This window comes from Eptesicus fuscus, chromosome 2, assembly GCF_027574615.1.
Source record: "Eptesicus fuscus isolate TK198812 chromosome 2, DD_ASM_mEF_20220401, whole genome shotgun sequence".
NCBI lineage: Eukaryota > Metazoa > Chordata > Mammalia > Chiroptera > Vespertilionidae > Eptesicus > Eptesicus fuscus.
Genome location: NC_072474.1, coordinates 9,169,335 through 9,188,094, shown reverse-complemented (window position 1 = coordinate 9,188,094; position 18,760 = coordinate 9,169,335). Strand labels below are relative to the sequence as shown.

The window sequence follows — 18,760 nt, the reverse complement described above, 5'->3', positions numbered from 1 at the left end:
AAAAAAGTATTATTTACACTTAGTTATTATTAAAATTGCTTCAGTGTATGATAAAGTTCGAAACACGCTACAACACATAACAGAACATTACATTGTTTACAAAAGTACTTGGTTTCTTTTCGCTATTTTGTAGCAATACTAGTAGAAGAGCATACCAAACATCTTTTCCACATAGATTTTTTTTTCCAATCGGCAGATACTCCCCCAAAAAAAGTCATTTATATAATCTGGATGGCAGGTCAGTGGCAAAACGTTTTCTTTTCTCAGGTTGTGCTAATTTATGTTTTTTCATTAATTGCCTGATTACTTGTAACTGGAAATCACCAAGTGTAATATTGCTTTTTTTTTTTTTTTTTTTTTGTCTATAGACACATGCTTGCATCTATAGACACTTATGGTGTACAAAGGGTAAAAGGCCCAAGACCTGGCACCAGCACCAGCCTGCCTTACTTCATAGCTGGGCCTCATCTGGGCATTGCCAAACCTGATACAAAGAGGAGGAATCTGCAGATCTCTCTGTAGTTCCTACTGAGTGGCCCCAGGCAGTGACTGACTTTGCACCTCCCTGGAGACCCAAGAGCCAGTGTACCCAGTGGTCAGTGTCAGATCAAACCAGATTACACCTCTACACATCCATAAGTGGCACACTCAAGGGGCAGACTCAGTGAGCACAAAGCCCCACTAAAGCAAGTCCTGCTCCATAAGGGTGTCTCCTGCATAGCAGCTCTCCCATTGTCGTTGCAGCTTGTCCTCACAGCCAATTGGCCTGGAGGTCAATTCCTCCCAGTGACACCAACAGCAATCAAGTCTCAACTACGACAAGACTGTGCTCACAGCCCACAAAGGGGTGCACCTAGGGTGCTCAGCTCAGGTGACTGGGAGGCTGAGCCACTGGGCCCTATAAGACACCTACTACACCAGGCCACTCTACTATCTCTAGGAGACATAGCAGCTCTACCCAATACATAGAAATAAACACAGGGAAGCAGCCAAAATGCAGAGACAAAGAAACTGGTCACAAATGAAAGAAATTAATGAAAGCAAACTATTGAATACGGAGTTCAAAACCACAGTTATAAGGTTACTCAGTAATCTTCTAGAAATCTCCAAGGAACTTAGTGAGACTTTCAGGGATCTTAGTGAGAATGCCAAAAAAAGGGAAAAGGACCAGTCAGAAATTAAGCATACACTGACTGAAATAAAGAATAATATACAGAAATTCAATAGTAGAGTAGAGGATTCTGAGACTCAAATCAATGATTTGAAATATGAGGAAGCAAAAAACACCCAACGAGAAGAGCAAAAAGAAAAAAGAATCCAAATATATGAAGATAGTGTAAGGAGCTTCTGGGGCAACTTCAAGCATACCAACATTTGCATTATGGGGTGCCAGAAGGAGAAAAGAGAGAGCAAGATACTGAAAACCTATTTGAAGAAATAATGACAAAATTTTCCCTACCTGGTGAAAGAAATAGACTTAAAGTCCAGGAAGCACAGAGATTCCCAGACAAGAAGAACCCAAGAGGACAACACCAAGACACATCATAATTAAAATGCCAAGGGCTAAACACAAAGAGAGAATCTTAAAAGCAGCAAGAGAAAAGCAGTTACTTACCTACAAGGGAGTGCCCATACAACTGTCAGCTGATTTCTCAACAGAAACTTTGCAGACCAGACGTGAATGGCAAGAAATATTCAAAGTGATGAATAGCAAGGACCTACAACCAAGATTACTCTAACCAGCAAAGCCATCATTTAGAATTGAAGGTCAGATAAAGAGCTTCACAGACAATAAAGGGTTAAAGGAGTTCATCACTAACAAATCAGTATTATATGAAATGTTGAAAGGTATTCTTTAAGAAGAAAAAGATAAAAAATATGAACAACAAAATGGCAACAAATACATACCTATCAACAACTGAATCTAAAAATCAAAATAAACGAATAAGAAATCTGATGAACAGAATAAAATGGTGAATAAAATAGAATCAGCGGCATGGAAATAGAACAGAGGATTATCAGAAGGAAGGCTGGTGGTGGGGGAAGAGATTAAGCAAAGATCTTATATGCATATATGCATTAGTAGGGGCACAGATAATGGGGTGGAGAAGTCATGGGGTAGGGTTGGAACCAGGTGGAAGGGGGCAATGAGGTAGAAAAAGAGGGACATCTGTAACCTTAACAATAAAGATTTTTTAAAAAGAAAGTCAAGATTTAACTTACTAGTAAGTTATACATTAAAAATTTTGTCGAGACCCACAGGTTGAGTACTGCTGCTGTAGAGCCTAAGACCATCAGAAAACACAGATATTTACATTACGATTCATTAACAGTAGCAAAATTACAGTTATGAAGTAGCAACGAAAATAATTTTATGGTGGGGGGTCACCACAGCATGAGGAACTGTATTAAAGGTTTGTGGCATTAGAAAGGTTGAGAACCACTGATCTAGGGAATACCTAGCTCAAAATTAAAAGTATAAAATTTGAAGAGGAAGAAACAAAAATTGTCATTATTACAGACTAGAGGCCTGGTGCATGAAAATTCATGTACTAGAGGGGGGTCCCTCAGCCCAGCCTACCCCCTCTCACAGTCCAGGAGCCCTCAGGGGCTGGAGGCGACCCAGTGATCAGGGGAAAGTGACGCCCCATCACACCTCTGCTGCGGCCACTGCCGGCAATGCAAGCCTCGGCCGGCCCTGGTTACCTGAGTCTCAGGCGGCCCTGGGCAGCTGGGCAGCTGCCATCAGAGGCTTGCCTGCGCCTCGGGCCAGCCCTGGGGGGCTGAGGGGACTGGGGGACTCCAGAGACAGGCGCATGGTGGGGCTGAGAAGACTGGGTGCCACCATATTTTAGGGTGGGGCAGTCAATTAGCATATTCCCTCCTTATTGGCTGTGGGTGCCACCATCTTTGAGGGCGGGGAAATAATTATCATATTCCCTTCTTATTGGCTGTGGGCACCGCCATCTTTGAGGGCAGGGCAGTCAATTAGCATATCCCCTCATTTGCTGTGGGCACCACCATCTTTGCAATGGCATGAGGGTCAATTAGCATATTTCCTCTTTATTAGATAGGATAATACATGATACAATGTAATGGTTAAGAGCACAAGCTTGGGAGCCAGAATGCCTGGGTTAATACCTCAGTTTTATAATTTCCTAGTGTATGACCTTTAGTAATTTACTCATTATCTCTTTGTACATTTTTTAAATCTGTAAAATAATAATACCTATTCCCACAGGATTGTTGTAAGGATTAAATTAGTTAATACATGTAAAGTGTTTAGAAAACCACATGGCATATAGTAAGAGCTCAATAAACATTAGCTCATCATTATTATTATAGTCACTATCATTATTATAATCACTAGAGGCTAGGTGCATGAAATTCGTGCACGGGGGTATGTGTCCCTCAGCCCAGACTGGGACGTCCCTCTCACAATCCAGGTCTGCTGGCTCTCAACTGCTCGCCTACCTGCCTGCCTGATTGCCCCTAACTGCATCTGCCTGCCAGCCTGATCACCCCCTAACCATTTCCCTGCCAGCCTGATCAATGCCTAATTGCTCCCCTGATTGCCCCTGATCAACACCTAACTGCTCCCCTGATTGCTCTGGCCTGATTGCCCCTAACTGCCCTTTCCTGCCAGCCTGGTCACCCCTAACTGCCCTCCCCTGCCAGCCTGGTCACCCCTAACTATCCTCCCCTGCAGGCCTGGTAACCCCCAACTTCCCTCTTCTGCTGTCCCGGTAACCCCTAACTGCCCTACCCTTCTAGCCTAGTCGCCCCCAACTTCCCTCCACTGCAGGCCTGGTCACCCCTAACTGTCCTTCCCTGCAGGCCTGGTCACCCCTAACTGCCCTCCCCTGCTGGCCAGGTTGCCCCCCAGCTGCCCTCCCCTGCAGGCCTGGTCTCCCCTAACTGCCCTCCCCTGTAGGCCTGGTCCCCCCCAGCTGCCCTCCCCTGCTGGCCTGGTCGCCCCCAGCTGCCCTCCCCTGTAGGCCTGGCACCCCTAACTGCCCTCCCCTTCAGGCCTTTCCCCCCCAAGTTCCCTCCCCTTCAGGCCTAGTCCCTCCCAACTGCCCTCCCATGGTGGCCATCTTATGTTCAAATGGGGGCAGCCATCTTTGACCACATGGGGGCCGCCATCTTTGTGTTGGAGTGACTGTCAATTTGCATATTACTCTTTTATGAGATTATCTACACAGAATATTCAAAAGGATATTTAGAAAACTATTAAAATATTAAATAATTTAGCAAGTTTGCCAGGTATAATACTAGAATGTAAGCTAAGTGAAGTTCCTGAATACCAGTAACTTTTAGAAAAATGTAGTTTTTAAGAACTTACAGTATCAACAAAATTTGTAAATATATGGATATCTAACAAAGATTTGCATGTCCTTTATTATAATAGCTAAAATACTTTTTTGAGAGACATGAAAGAAAACCTGAATAAACTACCAGTAAAAGAACCCATATATAAATATTTATATTTATTTATTTACATAAATATATTAGTTAATACATGTAAATAAACTTTTTTTTAATCCTCACCCGAGGATATATTCTTCCGTCCATAGGCCGAAGCTCTATCCACTGAGCCAAACCGGTCAGGGCCCGAGGATATATTCTTATTGATTTTTTTTTTTAGGAAGAGAGAAACATGAATGTGGTAGAGAAACATTGGTTGGTTTCCTCTTATCCTGACCAGGCATCAAGCCCACAACCTTTTGGTGTTCAGGACAATGCTATTATCAACTGAGTTACATGGCCAGGGCTTAAAAGATCCTATATTTTTGAACAGGGAGACTCAGTATCAGGAAAATTACACTTATTCCCAGATTAATATGTAAATTAAATGTCATTTCAACCAAAGTCCCAACAGAATCTTTTATGGAGACTGACAGGCTGATCCTGAAATTCATATGACAGAATGGAGGGTCAAGAATGGCCTAGATAATTCTAAAGTAGACCAAAATGGAAGGGAATTTATCCTATCAGATAGCTTGATTACAAATAAAATATTGTAATAGGTCTACATAAATAGATTAATAGAACCAATAAGAAACATCTAAGAATAGACCCAAATAATATATAGGAGATTTATAGATGAAAGGGGAAGAATGGATAGCTCAAAAAGTGGCACTGGAAAAATTGCATTATCTATATAGAAAAGTGTTAATTAGATCTTTACCTCACACCATACAAAAATATAAATGCCAGATGGGATAAAAACCTTAATGTGAAGAGCAAAAATCTTAAAACTCTTAGAAGTTGTATATATATAGATAACATTCTCTTTTATTTATTTTTGTTTATTTCATTGGTTTCAAAGCTAGTGGGAAAAACATATTCTTTTTTGTTTTATTACAGTGTATGCTAGCCTAAATTTTGGCGGTAAGATACAACAAACATTTGGTAACCAAACAGAACGTATTTCATCATACTCTGGTCCAGATCCAAGCCCAGGAGCCTTCATCCTTCCATCCTATCCTCTCTCATCTCGAACTAGCCCAAAACACACATCTCTTACTGTGTCTCCAAAGAAGTCTCAAGATAATTCTGTTAATTTCTCAAATTCCTGGCCTCTTAAAAGCTTTGAAGGACTACCAAAGCCAAGTCCTCAAAAAAAGCTTGTCAGCCAAAAATCATCTGGCTCAACAGGAAGAAATGACGGTAAAAATTAATATTTTTTCAAATTCATTTGTATGTTTGATTGTATTTAAAGTTATGTTGTTATATCTTTAAAAGCTTGTAAATTACATTTTTCTGTACATCTTACCTTATAATAGACAAATATGCAAATTGACCGCACCTTCGCTACGCCCAAGCCACACCCACCAACCAAGCCACGCCCATCAACCACGCCCACCAGGAAACCGTTGCAGGGACGCTGGGGTGCGGCGGAGCCCAAGGCCCGGAAATCCGCCCCAGGCTTTCCCGGCCTTGGGTGCCAGCGGGGTGCCTGCTCCGATCGCAGGAGCAAGCCGACCTGGGGGGTCGGCTCACTCCTGAGATCGGGTCGCAGGGACGCTGGGACGCTGGGGTGCGGCGGAGCCCAAGGCCTGGAAAGCCGCCAGAGGCTTTCCGGGCCTTGGGCACCAGCGGGGTGCCTGCTCCGATCGCAGGAGCGAGCCGACCTGGGGGCTCGGCTCGCTCCTGAGATCGGGTAGCAGGGACGCTGGGTGCAGCTGAGCCCAAGGCCACCGTCCAGGGCCAAGACGGGACCCTGAAAGAAGATAGAAGGCGGTGGCCACAGCCAAGGTCTGGGTCCCCCGGTGCCGGCAGAAAACTGGTGCAGGCAGCCAGGTGAATGAAGGTCTATTGCACGAATCTTGGTGCAAACGGGCTACTAGTTAGTAAATATTTAAGAAAATATCCATGTTAATTAGATGAAATGTGTAATATAAAGTTCAGTTGAAATTGTGAATTCCTTTTTTTATTCTATTGCCACTTCAAAATCCTTTTCAGAACTAGGCAAACAATAATGCTTTATAATAGACATGAACATGAACAGCCTTAGAAGCTACTAAAAATTTTGGCTTTACAAATATAAAATGTCATTCATATGTTTACTATAGTATCTATTCATCATTCAACATTTATTGAATATTTAATATATGTTAAAATTATTTTGATGGGTTTTCTATTTGTTTTTAACCAAAATATTTTTTTCTTGCCTGGCCAGAATGGCTTAGTTGGTTGAGCATCATCCTGTGCATCAAAAGGTTGCCTGTTGATTACCGATCAGGACACATACCTGGGTTGCTGGTTCGTTCCCTGGTTGGGGCACATACAGAAGGCAGCTGATCAGTGTTTTTCTCTCACATCCATGTTTCTCTCTCTCTCTCTCTCTCTCTCTCTCTCTCTCTCTCTCTCTCTCTCTCTCTCTCTCTCTCTCCCCCCTCCTTCCTCTCTCTAAACATGTCCTTGGATGAGGATTAAAATATTTTTAAATTATGAAATTAGCATATAAGTTTATTCAAGACAGATTCAGTCTCAAAATAAAACCTCTTTTAAATGCAATCCCCTCATCCCACAGGCTTTCCTATCCCCAGCGCCTGAGGTAAGATATTTCACCTTTAAACTATCCCATTATGCTAATGTTCCAGTTTATAAACATAAGGTCACTTTAACTCATAGTGAATTTTATCACTTTCTGTTAGCACTAAACCTTCATTTCCTTGTATTACTTTCTTTCTGAATTTGTCTTTCCTACAAGATCAAATATTATTGAAAGCTGATGCATTATTTAACCTGTTCTCCCCAGTGACCAGTATTTCTGTTTTGCATATGGTAGTCCTTCAAATGTTGCTTATGTAATTAAATCAAGCAAAAAAATTAGCTCTTCTACCTTATTATGGACTTTACCATAAAAGTACTAGCCATGGTGATGTATATGAAGATAGAAATTTAATTTGGTATGTCATATTTTTATTTTTATAAATAAATCGTGGTGGCTCATTTTTGTTATATGTGTTTAAATATATCTGTGTTGGCTCATTTTTTAATAATTTTTAAAAATATGTTTTTATTCAGAGAGAGATAAAAACATCAATAATGACTGAAAGATCATTGATCAGCTGCCTCCTGAACACCCCCTACTAGGGATCGAGCCTGAAATCTGAGCATGTGCTCTGAGCAAGAATCAAACTGTGACCTCCTGTTTTATGTGTCGATGCTCAACCACTGAGCTACACCAGCTGGGTGAAGTGGCTCATTTTTGTTATATTTGTTTAGGAGCCAATGATACTTTTACCTCATTTTAAGTAATAATCTATTTCTAATAAAAGATACTGTACTTTTTAATTTTAAAACACTGTATTCCAGGCATTTGTGATTTAAACTTCCACTTCTCTAAAAAAAATTTTTTTTTAAAGTAAAATATGCATTTTTCATGCAGGAGAAAATTCTCAAGAAAAACCTCCAGTTCAACTCATACCTGCCTTGGTGAGATCATCATCTTCCCGACGAGGCCTGAATGGGACCAAGCCTGTCCCTCCCATACCAAGGGGAATCAGCCTTTTGCCTGATAAAACCGATTTAAGCACAGTGGGACCCAAAAAGAAAGAGCCTAATGATATTTGGAAGAGTGAAAATGATAGTGTTAAAATTGATCTTTCAGAATTAAATATCAAGGACAAAGATTTGGACCAAGAAGAGGTTAGAACCAAATACCATTTTTAATTTTTAAATGCTTGTGATTTTCTATAATATAATAGTTTTATCTAAGGAAAAATCAAGTATTTTTTAATCCCATAACATGTTTTCTTGCTTATAAAAATATTTCATGTTTATTATAGAAAATATGGAAACTTGAGTGAAGTACTGGGAAGAAAATTCATCACACCAAATCCCAATGCCCAGAATAATTTACTGTTAACACTAATGTGTTTTCCTTTAAGTATTCCTTCTATGCATATATTATTACTTTTTAAATTAAAAATAAGAATAATATAGCAATATACTCTTGCACTAACCCCTCCCAAATGAACAATTTGTCATATTTGTTTGCATTTTTAAATAAATGAAACATAGTATAGTTTCTTCCCCATTCTTGAGTATGTCCCTTGTCCATATATGTGCAAGTTTACTTATCTTTATGAAATTAAGATCATAGTTAATACCCATCTTTGAATGCTAGGTTATTCCATTTAAATTATATAGCTGTATTGTCAATATGATAACTCTGTACATATTAATATGCCAGATAAAGAATGTGTCTGCTATATTACTTTGGATTCAGAGCACAACTTTCATAAATTCTTCCTTTTTATCATTTGTTTGCCTGATTTTAGGTTTAAAAAGTGTTACATTAAATAAGTAAACTGAAACACTAGATGTTTATAATATGGGGTCTTCTTTTAACTGATTTTAAAGCTGTAAGCATTATGTACAGATCATTTGCTCAATAAAATAAATATTAATGCATATTTATTTTCAAAGCATTTTTTTAGCATTAAGCATGTGTAAAACTAATAAAGTGCCAAAATTGGTTCTTAATGAGTTAGTCATTCCAAATTCTAACTACTTGTAAAAACCTTTCCTTGTTTTTTTATTTCAATGGTACTTGGAAGGGGATTTATTTTAAAAAAACAAACTTAGAGAAAAGGCATTTACCTACATAATTTATAAATTTCATCTGATTATACATTTTGTATTGATTTTACGGTAACTTAAAATAGGCCTTTTTCTTTTAGTGGATAATTGAAAGGGTAATTTTTAAAATATAATTATTAGTAAATGTAAGAGGATACTACTCTTTTTAGATACTGAATCTTTCAAAGATTTACTAGGGAAGTGGCATCCTATTGAATCAACCATTATAATTGTTAGAATCAAAATATAAACAAAGCACAGTTATGTATATTTCTGTGTTCCTTAATTTGTTCAGATTTCTATTCCCAACCTTAATGTATTAGTTTCAGATAATGATTTTTACTCTGCATTTCTAGAAATACTTGGCTTCAGAGTTAAATAAAATTATCTATTATTTTCTGAACTCTAACACTGGCAGGCTGGATGTGAACTTTAAATTTTATAAAATGCATTACTTTTTGCTAATCTCCTAAAACTTGTAAATAGTCACATAAGCACACAAGTGACTTAAGATTAGCTGGACCTCTGTGACTTTAACCCACTCAGGTATCTACCATCTGATTCAGTGATTCATTTATTAATCTTTGTACCCAGTGCTGAAAATACCATGGTAAATACGGTATTTACAGGGTTTATAAAATAGTGGGTTATTTATAAATAATTACGTGATGGAATCTATATTTATACTATGTGCAGCCCTAGCTGGTTTGGCTCAGTGGATGGAGCATCGGCCTGTGGACTGAAGAGTCCCAAGTTCGATTCCGGCCAAGGGAACGGGCTCAATCCCCGATGGGTGGCAGCCGATCAATGATTCTCTCTCATCATTGATGTTTCTGTCTCTCTCTCCCTCTCCCTTCCTCTCTGAAATCAATAAAAATATATATTAAAAAAACACTATGAGATATGTTAACATCCATCTTGTTACTACTGGATTGAAGAAGAGTGGCTATCTAGATATAGTTAATGGGGGGAAAATAGATACAGTTAATGGATTTTAAAATCTAAGGATAACTTCTAATATAATTATTTTGTAAAGTTGATTGTTTTTATTTTTTCTTAGATGCAAAGCTCTCTTAGGTCCCTTCGTAACAGTGCAGCTAAGAAAAGAGCAAAACTGAATGGCAGTACTTCAGATCTTGAAAGCCCTGATTCTGCAATTAAGCTCGACTTGACTATGGACTCCCCATCTCGATCTTCCTCTCCAAACATCAGCTCTTATAGTGAAAGTGGAGTTTACAGCCAAGAATCATTGACTTCTTCTCTGTCTACAACTCCCCAGGGGAATAGAATGATGTATTTTATGTTTTAAGTTGATAAATGAATGCTAATCTGTGGTTTGTAGTCTCAAGCCCTAATATCATATTTTATAAAAACCTTTAAAACAATTTTCTAATTTTAAAAATGTTGAAATACATTTAAAAGACAATGGAAAAGTTTACATATCTTACTTTGCTTGACTTTGGTTTGGGATGGGGGTGGAGAGAGAGAGCACAACCCCAACTCTAATCTAGAGCACCTAAATTAATATGCATAAAGTCTGTTCCCCCAGCTCCAGTTTTTCGTTTACCTATCTAAGATTTATTTCAATATTTCTTATTCCTTAGCTTTTCTCTGGATCATTGACACTTTGGCAATTGACCTATAGCTGATATTACTGCTTTCATTTCAAATTCAGTACCAATTCCCTCTAATTTATGGATAAACTCCATTTAGCTGCTACCCTACTATTATGTTTTGTTATTCCATTATTTTGTAGAAACTTAGGATTTTAGGCCATAGCTTTCCCAGCCCTCTTAGAAGTCTTCTTAAAGCAATAGTGTTAGAATTAGAGTCCTAGCCATCCCACACTGACAGAAAATATGTTTCAGCATAGCAATTTGACAGATTTTTTAGATTACCTCAGTAAACTCTTAAGTTTTAAACAGTGATCCCACCTTGATTTCTGAGATCTCTGTGACTCTATTCTAGGATTTTAGGGAGTTCTATCTTCTTTATTTTATTTATTTATTTTTTATTGTTTAAAGTATTACATATAGTAGTACATATATCTCCTTCCCCCCCTCCCCCATTGACCTTCCCTCAGCCTCCCCTACCCCCTGTCACATGCTTTCTTTTTTATTTTAGACAAAAATCTAAGAGTAGAATTGCTTGGTCATAGGGTTGATGTACATTTAACTCTAAATTGCTTGTGCAATTTTGCACTCCCACCAGCAATATATGAGAGTTCAAGGTTTTTTTTACATACTTATTAACAGTTAATGTTGTCAGTATTTTTAATTTTAATTTTATTTTCCTTTGATTTCATCCTGAACCATGTTTATATACAACTATTACAAGTAAATATTTTTAAAGTAAATATTTAAAATTAATATTATTTTCACTTAAATGAGCTAGAACCACAATAATTTAGGTAAACAGATTGTATAATCAAAAGAGAGCTAGTGTTCTAGTAACTTTAATGAAAAAGGGTGTTTTATTTCAGCAGTTTATAGAAGTAAACTGAATTTTTGTGTCCTGTTGTGGGATGTGTTTCTCATTCCTTGATTTCCTTATCATTTTTTAATTTGAATAGCAGCTTATTTTTCAGTTGGAATTTTTTTCTACTAGAATTTCCCTTGTTGTAATTACGTAGGTAGACTAATGCTATATGTTTACAAAATGAATTTGGAATCAGTATGTAACTATTTTATCATTAAGTTACCAGACATTTAAAATATATATTTATGGTTTAGACCAAAAGTCCTTCCCTTATTGTCCATGAATGTGAAATTTTATGTTATATACTACTACAGTCGCAAGGTCCTATAAGTAATTTGGTACACAATTGGGAAGAGAACTTCTTTGATACTATAACATTTACAACTCACTATTCCTTATATTGTCTCATAGAGTTATTTTCTTCAGATATTGAACTCAGTGAGAAGCGAGTTCAGTATACCCTCATCTACGGACTGAATTATCTTTAAAGAATTCAGTATTTCCACATTTAAGTTTAATAGCTTTAAAGCAATTATTCTCAACCAGCTCTCATTCTACCTTAAGAATCATGACCAAAGAAAGCCATTACTACTTAATGCAGGGCTTTCATCCTTAAGTGGTTTGGGGAGGAAAAATTGTTGAAAACCACTCTTCTAGAGACTGAAATATTTTCTTTCATCTAAGTGAAATATACTGAGTATAAATGTAAATTTACAGTAATCTATTATAGAGAAACTAGAGGCCCCGTACATGAAATTCATGCATGGGTAGAGTCCCTAGGCATGGCAGTGATCAGGGCTGATCTGTGGGGTGACTGGTGAGGCGATTGGGGGGCCCCCGGTAGGAACCGCCTTGGCTGGCCTGAGGCCTGTGGGCTGGGGGCAGCTCCTGCATTGAGCGTCTGCCTCCTGGTGGTCAGTGCATGCCATAGTGACTGGTCATTCTGCTGGTCGTTCCACTGTTCAGTCGATTTGCATATTAGGCTTTTATTATATAGGATTACTCTTCTAAAATATTTAACATTGATTTCTCATTAGACCAATTATCAAATATGTCTACCCAACTACAAAGAATTGTATTCATTCATAACAACTCTTTTTGTAATATCTGCTAGAGGCCTGATGCACAAAATTCGTGCAAGAGTAGGCCTTTCTTCCCCCAGCTGCCAGCACCAGCTTCCTTCGCAGCCCCAGCTTTGTCTGGAAGGTTGTCCAGAAGGATGTCCAGTCTAATTAGCATATTATACTTTTATTCTTTTATTCTTATAGATCATTGAACTTATTGACATTACTTTTATTAGTTTAAAACAGTTTCTTTAAAGTAAGATTTAACATTCTTCAGTTTGCTTTTATATATACTAGAGGCCTGGTGCATGACATCCCATGCACATGGGGGGTGCCTCAGCCCAACCTGCGCCCTCTTGCAGTCCGGGAGCCCTCGGGGAATATCTGACTGCCGCGGAGGCAGGAGAGGCTCCCGCCACCACCACTGCACTCGCCAGTCTTAAGCCCGGCTTCTGGCTGAACGGCAGTACCCCTGGGGGAGCGCACTGACCACCAGGGGGCAGCTCTTGCATCGAGTGTCTGCCTCCCAGTGGTCAGTGTGTGTCATAGCGACTGCTTGGTCACTTTGCATATTAGTCTTTTAGTATATAGGATATATATATATATTTTTTTTTTTTTTTTTCAGAAAGGAAGTGGGGAGAGGGAGAGAGAGATAGGAACAATGATGAGAGAGAATCACTCATTGGCTGCCTCCTGCACGCCCCGCACTGGGGATCAAGCCCACAACCCAGGCATGTGCCCTGACCTGGAATGGAACCAGGGACCCTTCAAGGGCCAACGCTCTATCCACTGAGCCAAACCAGCTAGGGCTGCTTTCTTAGTGAAATAAGGCCTATAGGCCTTTATAAAGTTAGGAAAATAAACAAATGGTAGTCCAAGAAGCAAGTGCCATTCACTAAACTCACTTGTTGCAGATGTCTTATTTATCATATAGTTAAATCTCTATTTTTATATTACCCTATATCAGTGATGGGCAACCTTTTGAGCTTGGTGTGTCAAACTTCGCCAAAAAACTGAGCATAACTCGGGTAGTGTGTCACTTTGAGGAAAAAACTAACTCCAAGACTCTAGTCGCAAATGTTTCATCCTCAGGAGCAGCAAATGTTTCATCCTCTGCATGCAGCCACGTGTCATCAGAAATGGCTACGCGTGTCAGTGCTGACATGCGTGTCATAGGTTCGCCATCACTGCCCTATATAATAAAGAAGTAATATGCAAATTGACCATCACGCCCTTACACAAGCTGGCTGCCCCCATGTGATCAAAATATGGCTGCCACAAGATGGCTGGCAGGCAAGGGCAGTTGTGGGTGATCAGACCAGCAGGGGAGGGCATTAGGGGCAACCAGGTCAGCAGGGGAGGGCAGTTGGGGGCAACCAGGCCTGCAGGGGAAGGGGGGTAGTTATGGGGGACCAGGCCTGCAGGGGAGGGCAGTTGGGAGTGATCAGGCCTGCAAGGGAGGGCAGTTGGGGGAGACCGGGCTGGCAGGGGAGGGCAATTGGGGGCAATCAGGCCGGCAGAGGAGCAGTTAGGCATCAATTAGACTGGCAGGGGAGTGGTTAGGGGGTTATCAGGCTGGCAGGCAGAAGCAGTTAGGGGCGATCAGGCAGGCTGCCAGGTGAGTGGTTGGGAGCCAGCAGTCCCAGATTGTAAGAGGGATCTGACTGCCGGTTTAGGCCCGATCCCTATGGACATCCAGCAGTCGGACATCCCTCGAGGGGTCCCAGATTGGAGAGGTTGCAGGCTGGGCTGAGGGATACCCCCCCCCCCATTGCATGAATTTTGTGCACTGGGCCTCTAGTTATGTATGAGGTAGATATTATCTATATCCTATATAATAAAAGAGTAATATGCAAATTGACCATCATTCCAAGATGCAAGATAGCCGCCCCCATGTGGTTAAAGATGGCTGCCACAAGATGGCTGGCAGGGAAGGGCAGTAGTGGGCAGTTCGGGGTGACCAGGCTGGCAGAGGAAGGCAGTTGGGGGAGACCAGGCCAGCAAGGGAGGGCAGTTGTGGGGGAAAAGGACTACAGTGGAGGGCAGTTGGAGGGGCGCAGGCCTGCGGTGGAGGGCTGTTGGGGAGGACCCAGGCCTGCTGGGGAGGGCAATTGTGGGGGACCAGGCCTTTAGGGGAGGGCAGTTGTGGGCGATCAGGCCAGCAGGGAGGGCAGTTAGGGGTGACTGGGCCAGCAGCGGAGGGCAGTTGGGGGCAACCAGGCCTGCAGGGGAGGACAATTAGGAGTGACCAGACTGGCAGGGGAGGGCAGTTAGTGGTGACCAGCTGGCAGGGGAGTGCAGTTAGGGGCAATCGGGCTGGCAGGGGAGAATTAGGCGTTGATCAGGCTGGCAGGAGAGTGGTTAGGGGGTGATCAGGCTGGCAGGCAGAAGCGGTTAGGGGCAATCAGGCAGAGGCAAGTGAGCAGTTAGGAGCCAGCAGTCCTGGATTGTGAGAGGGATGTCTGACCGCCCGTTTAGGCCCAATCCCAGTGGGATCGGGCCTAAACGGGCGGTCGGACATCCCTCAAGCGGTCCCAGATTGGAGAGTGTGCAGGCTGGGCTGAGGGACAACCACTCCCCCATGCATGAATTTCATGCACCGGGCCTCTAGTATATATATAAAAGCCAAAGTGACCCAACAACCAGTCATCCAGTCACTATGATGCTCACTGATCACCAGGGGGCTGGCACTCAACACAGGAGCTGCCCCCTTGTGGTCAGTGCGCTCCTGCAGTCCCAATTGGCCCCAATCGCCAGCCAGGCCGAGGGACCCCACCCATGCACCAATTCATGCACTGGGCCTCTAGTATTAGATAATTAGAATCATTTGGTTTAGTTTGGGATGGACTCTCCTTGAATTAGTTGTGTGGGTTTTTTGGGTTTTTTTGACCCAACAAAAGATTGTATGGCACAAGTTAGAGAGTTTTAAGTTCCTTTGGCAGTCCTCTCATAATTAAGAATTGACCGTATGTTCAAAATATTGGAAGTTCAAAAGGTAAACTAGGAATACCAATAAGAAACATTCTTGCCCGGCTGGTATGGTTCAATGATTGTGTGTCAACTTATGAACTAGGAGGTCATAGTTCAATTCCTGGTCAGGGCACCTGCCCAGGTTGTGAGCTCAATCCCTGGTGGGGAGCATGCAGGAAACAGCCCATCATTGATTCTCTCTCTTCATTGATGTTTCTCTCTCTCCCTCTCCCTTCCTCTCTGAAATCAATGCAAAAATACATATATTTTTTAAAACATTCTGAGCCATAGTTTTTTATAGTTGTTGCTGCTTGTTTAGTGAATTAATAAAAAGTATAAAGAATGTTTGATTTTAGAGTGTTGAATAGCTCTAGATCTTAAATGTTTATTGAAATTACTTTGTTTCATTTTAGGTCAGACATATTACCAACATTTGGATCAAAACTTTGTCTAACAAATCTTTCTTCTGCAAAGAATAAAATCTCTCAAATAGCTGAACAAAGCCCCAGTACAGGTATTGTATGACTGTTTTATAAATGTGATTTATAGAAAGTATGATTTTTAAATGATGTCAGAAATGATAATGGGTACATTTCAGAGTTATAATTTTATGCAGACAGTCCTCGGGTTACATCGGACTCGATGTACATCATTTCGTGGTTATGTCACTATCTCCCATTTATTTATAAAAAACAAAAAGTTCCCTCATTTCGACATATGTATGTACATATGTGCTTTATGGTTTTTGTTATTTATTTACCACAAGTAAAGGTCAGGAATTGTTATCTCTCTTTTAATTTGTTTTTACAGTTTCACTTCATTACTGCTGTGTATGTGCTCCATGTGAGTCACGTAGGTGCTTATGTAGGTGGGTTCTGACTTACAGCGAAAATTGTCATGCCGTAGGAATGGAACTCCATAACCTAAGGACCTACTGTAGTTACCAATTAAGACTAATCCTTTTAACTCCTTAAAAAGACATTTTGGCAAGATTAAATACTGTATTATTCTTGGAAGAAAATGTATTTACCTGGCCCAGCAGGCATGGCTCAGTGTTTGAGCATCGACCTATGAATCAGGAGATTACAGTTTGATTCCCGGTCAGTGCACATGCTAAGATTGCAGGCTAGATCCCCAGTGTGGGGCATGCAGGAGGCAGCCAATCAGTGATTCTCTCTTGTCATTTATGTTTCTCTCTCTCTCTCTCTCTCTCCCTTCCTTTCTGAAATCAATAAAAATATATTTTCTATACAAAGTATTTACCTGAATAATTGATCTCCCTGTAAGCCTATAGCTCCCAGACATTTAGACTTAATTGATATGGAAAGAGACCTGGCCATCAGTTATTGAAAGTTTTCTAGGTAACTCTAATATGCAGCTTAGTTTGAGAACCAGTGGACATCACAAAAGACGATTTTTTAATTATTTTTTTTTCTTTATTGATTAAGGTATTACATATGTGTCCTTATCCTCCCATGCCCTCACCCCCCTGGTGTCTGTGTCCATTGGTTGGGTTTATATGCATCCATACAAGTCCTTTGGTTGATCTCCCCCCCCTCTTACCCCCACCCTCCCCTACCTTCCCTCTGAGGTTTGACGGTCTGATCGATGCTTCTCTGTCTCTGGATCTGTTTTTGTTCATCAGTTTATGTTGTTCATTATATTCCACATATGAGTGAGATCATGTGGTATTTATCTTTCTCTGACTGGCTTATTTCGCTTAGAATAATGCTCTCCCACCCTAAATAGATCAGAATCCAAATATTTTTCTAATTAATTACTAATAAATTATTTTTTATGAAAAATGATTATAAATTAGAGACTTCCAGGTTAGTTCGCAAAATGTTTAACATAAGATACACATAAACTCAACTACTAGTTAACTAGTTAAATTTTTTTTAGTTAAATTGTGAAAAAGACAATTTCTTAAAAAAAAATTAACTAGTTAACTAGTAGTTGAATTCATGTGTATCTTATGTTAAACATTTTGTGAACTAACCCATAAGTCTCTAATTTATAATTATTTTTCATAAAAAATAATTTATTAGTAATCAAATAGAAAAATATTTGTATTCTGATCTATTTAGGATGGGAATTGCATATGATTTTTTTATGATTAGGAACTATTAATAAATTATAACAAAGTAGGATGTAATACTTATTTTCACATGATCTCAGTATAAAAATCCTATCAACTTTTTTTTAAAAGTAAATCTTTATTGTTCACATTATTACAGTTGTTCCTCTTTTCTCCCCCCATAGCTCCCCTCCACCCGGTTCCCACCCCACCCTCTGTCCTTACCTCCCCTGCACTGTCCTCATCCATCGGTGTACGATTTTTTTTTAAAATATATTTTATTGATTTTTTTACAGAGAGGAAGGGAGAGGGATAGAGAGCTAGAAACATCGATGAAAGAGAAACATCGACCAGCTGCCTCCTGCACACCCCCCACCGGGGATGTGCCCGCAACCAATGTACATGCCCTTGACCGGAATCGAACCTGGGACCTTCCAGTCCGCAGACCGACACTCTAACCACTGAGCCAAACCGGTTTCGGCGCCGGTGTACGATTTTTGATCAGTCTCTTCCCGCACCCCACACACCACTTTCCCTGAGAAATGTCAGTCCACTCCCTTTCTATGCCCCTGATTCTATTATATTCACCAGTTTATTCTGTTCGTCAGATTTTTTATTCACTTGATTTTTAGATTCACTTGTTGATAGATATGTATTTGTTGTTCATAGTTTTTATCCTTACCTTTTTCTTCTTCTTCCTCTTCTTAAAGAATACCTTTCAGCATTTCATATAATACTGGTTTGGCGGTGATGAACTCCTTTAGCTTTTTCTTATCTGTGAAGCTCTTTATCTGACCTTCAATTCTGAATGATAGCTTTGCTGGGTAGAGTAGTCTTGGTTGTAGATTCTTGCTATTCATCACTTTGAATATTTCTTGCCACTCCAGTCTGGCCTGCATAGTTTCTGTTGAGAAATCAGCTGACAATCGTATGGGTGCTCCCTTATAGGTAACTAACTGTTTTTCTCTTGCTGCTTGTAAGATTCTCTCTTTGTCTTTTGCTCTTGGCATTTTAATTATGATGTGTCTTGGTGTGGTCCTCTTTGGATTCCTTTTGTTTGGGGTTCTGTGCGCTT

The 18,760-nt window shown here is 40.2% G+C and overlaps 1 protein-coding gene across 2 annotated transcripts in view; it reads left to right on the top strand.

Annotated features, from left to right (window-relative positions):
• TOGARAM1 (TOG array regulator of axonemal microtubules 1) overlaps positions 1-18,760 on the top strand; it is a 148,548-nt gene that overhangs the window by 49,739 nt on the left and 80,049 nt on the right. For both annotated transcript variants that reach the window (XM_054725477.1, XM_054725471.1), the window contains exons 4-7: positions 5,371-5,673; positions 7,901-8,160; positions 10,157-10,389; positions 16,022-16,122. In XM_054725477.1, the coding sequence (XP_054581452.1) occupies positions 5,371-5,673; positions 7,901-8,160; positions 10,157-10,389; positions 16,022-16,122 (897 nt within the window). The remainder of the gene's footprint in view (positions 1-5,370; positions 5,674-7,900; positions 8,161-10,156; positions 10,390-16,021; positions 16,123-18,760) is intronic.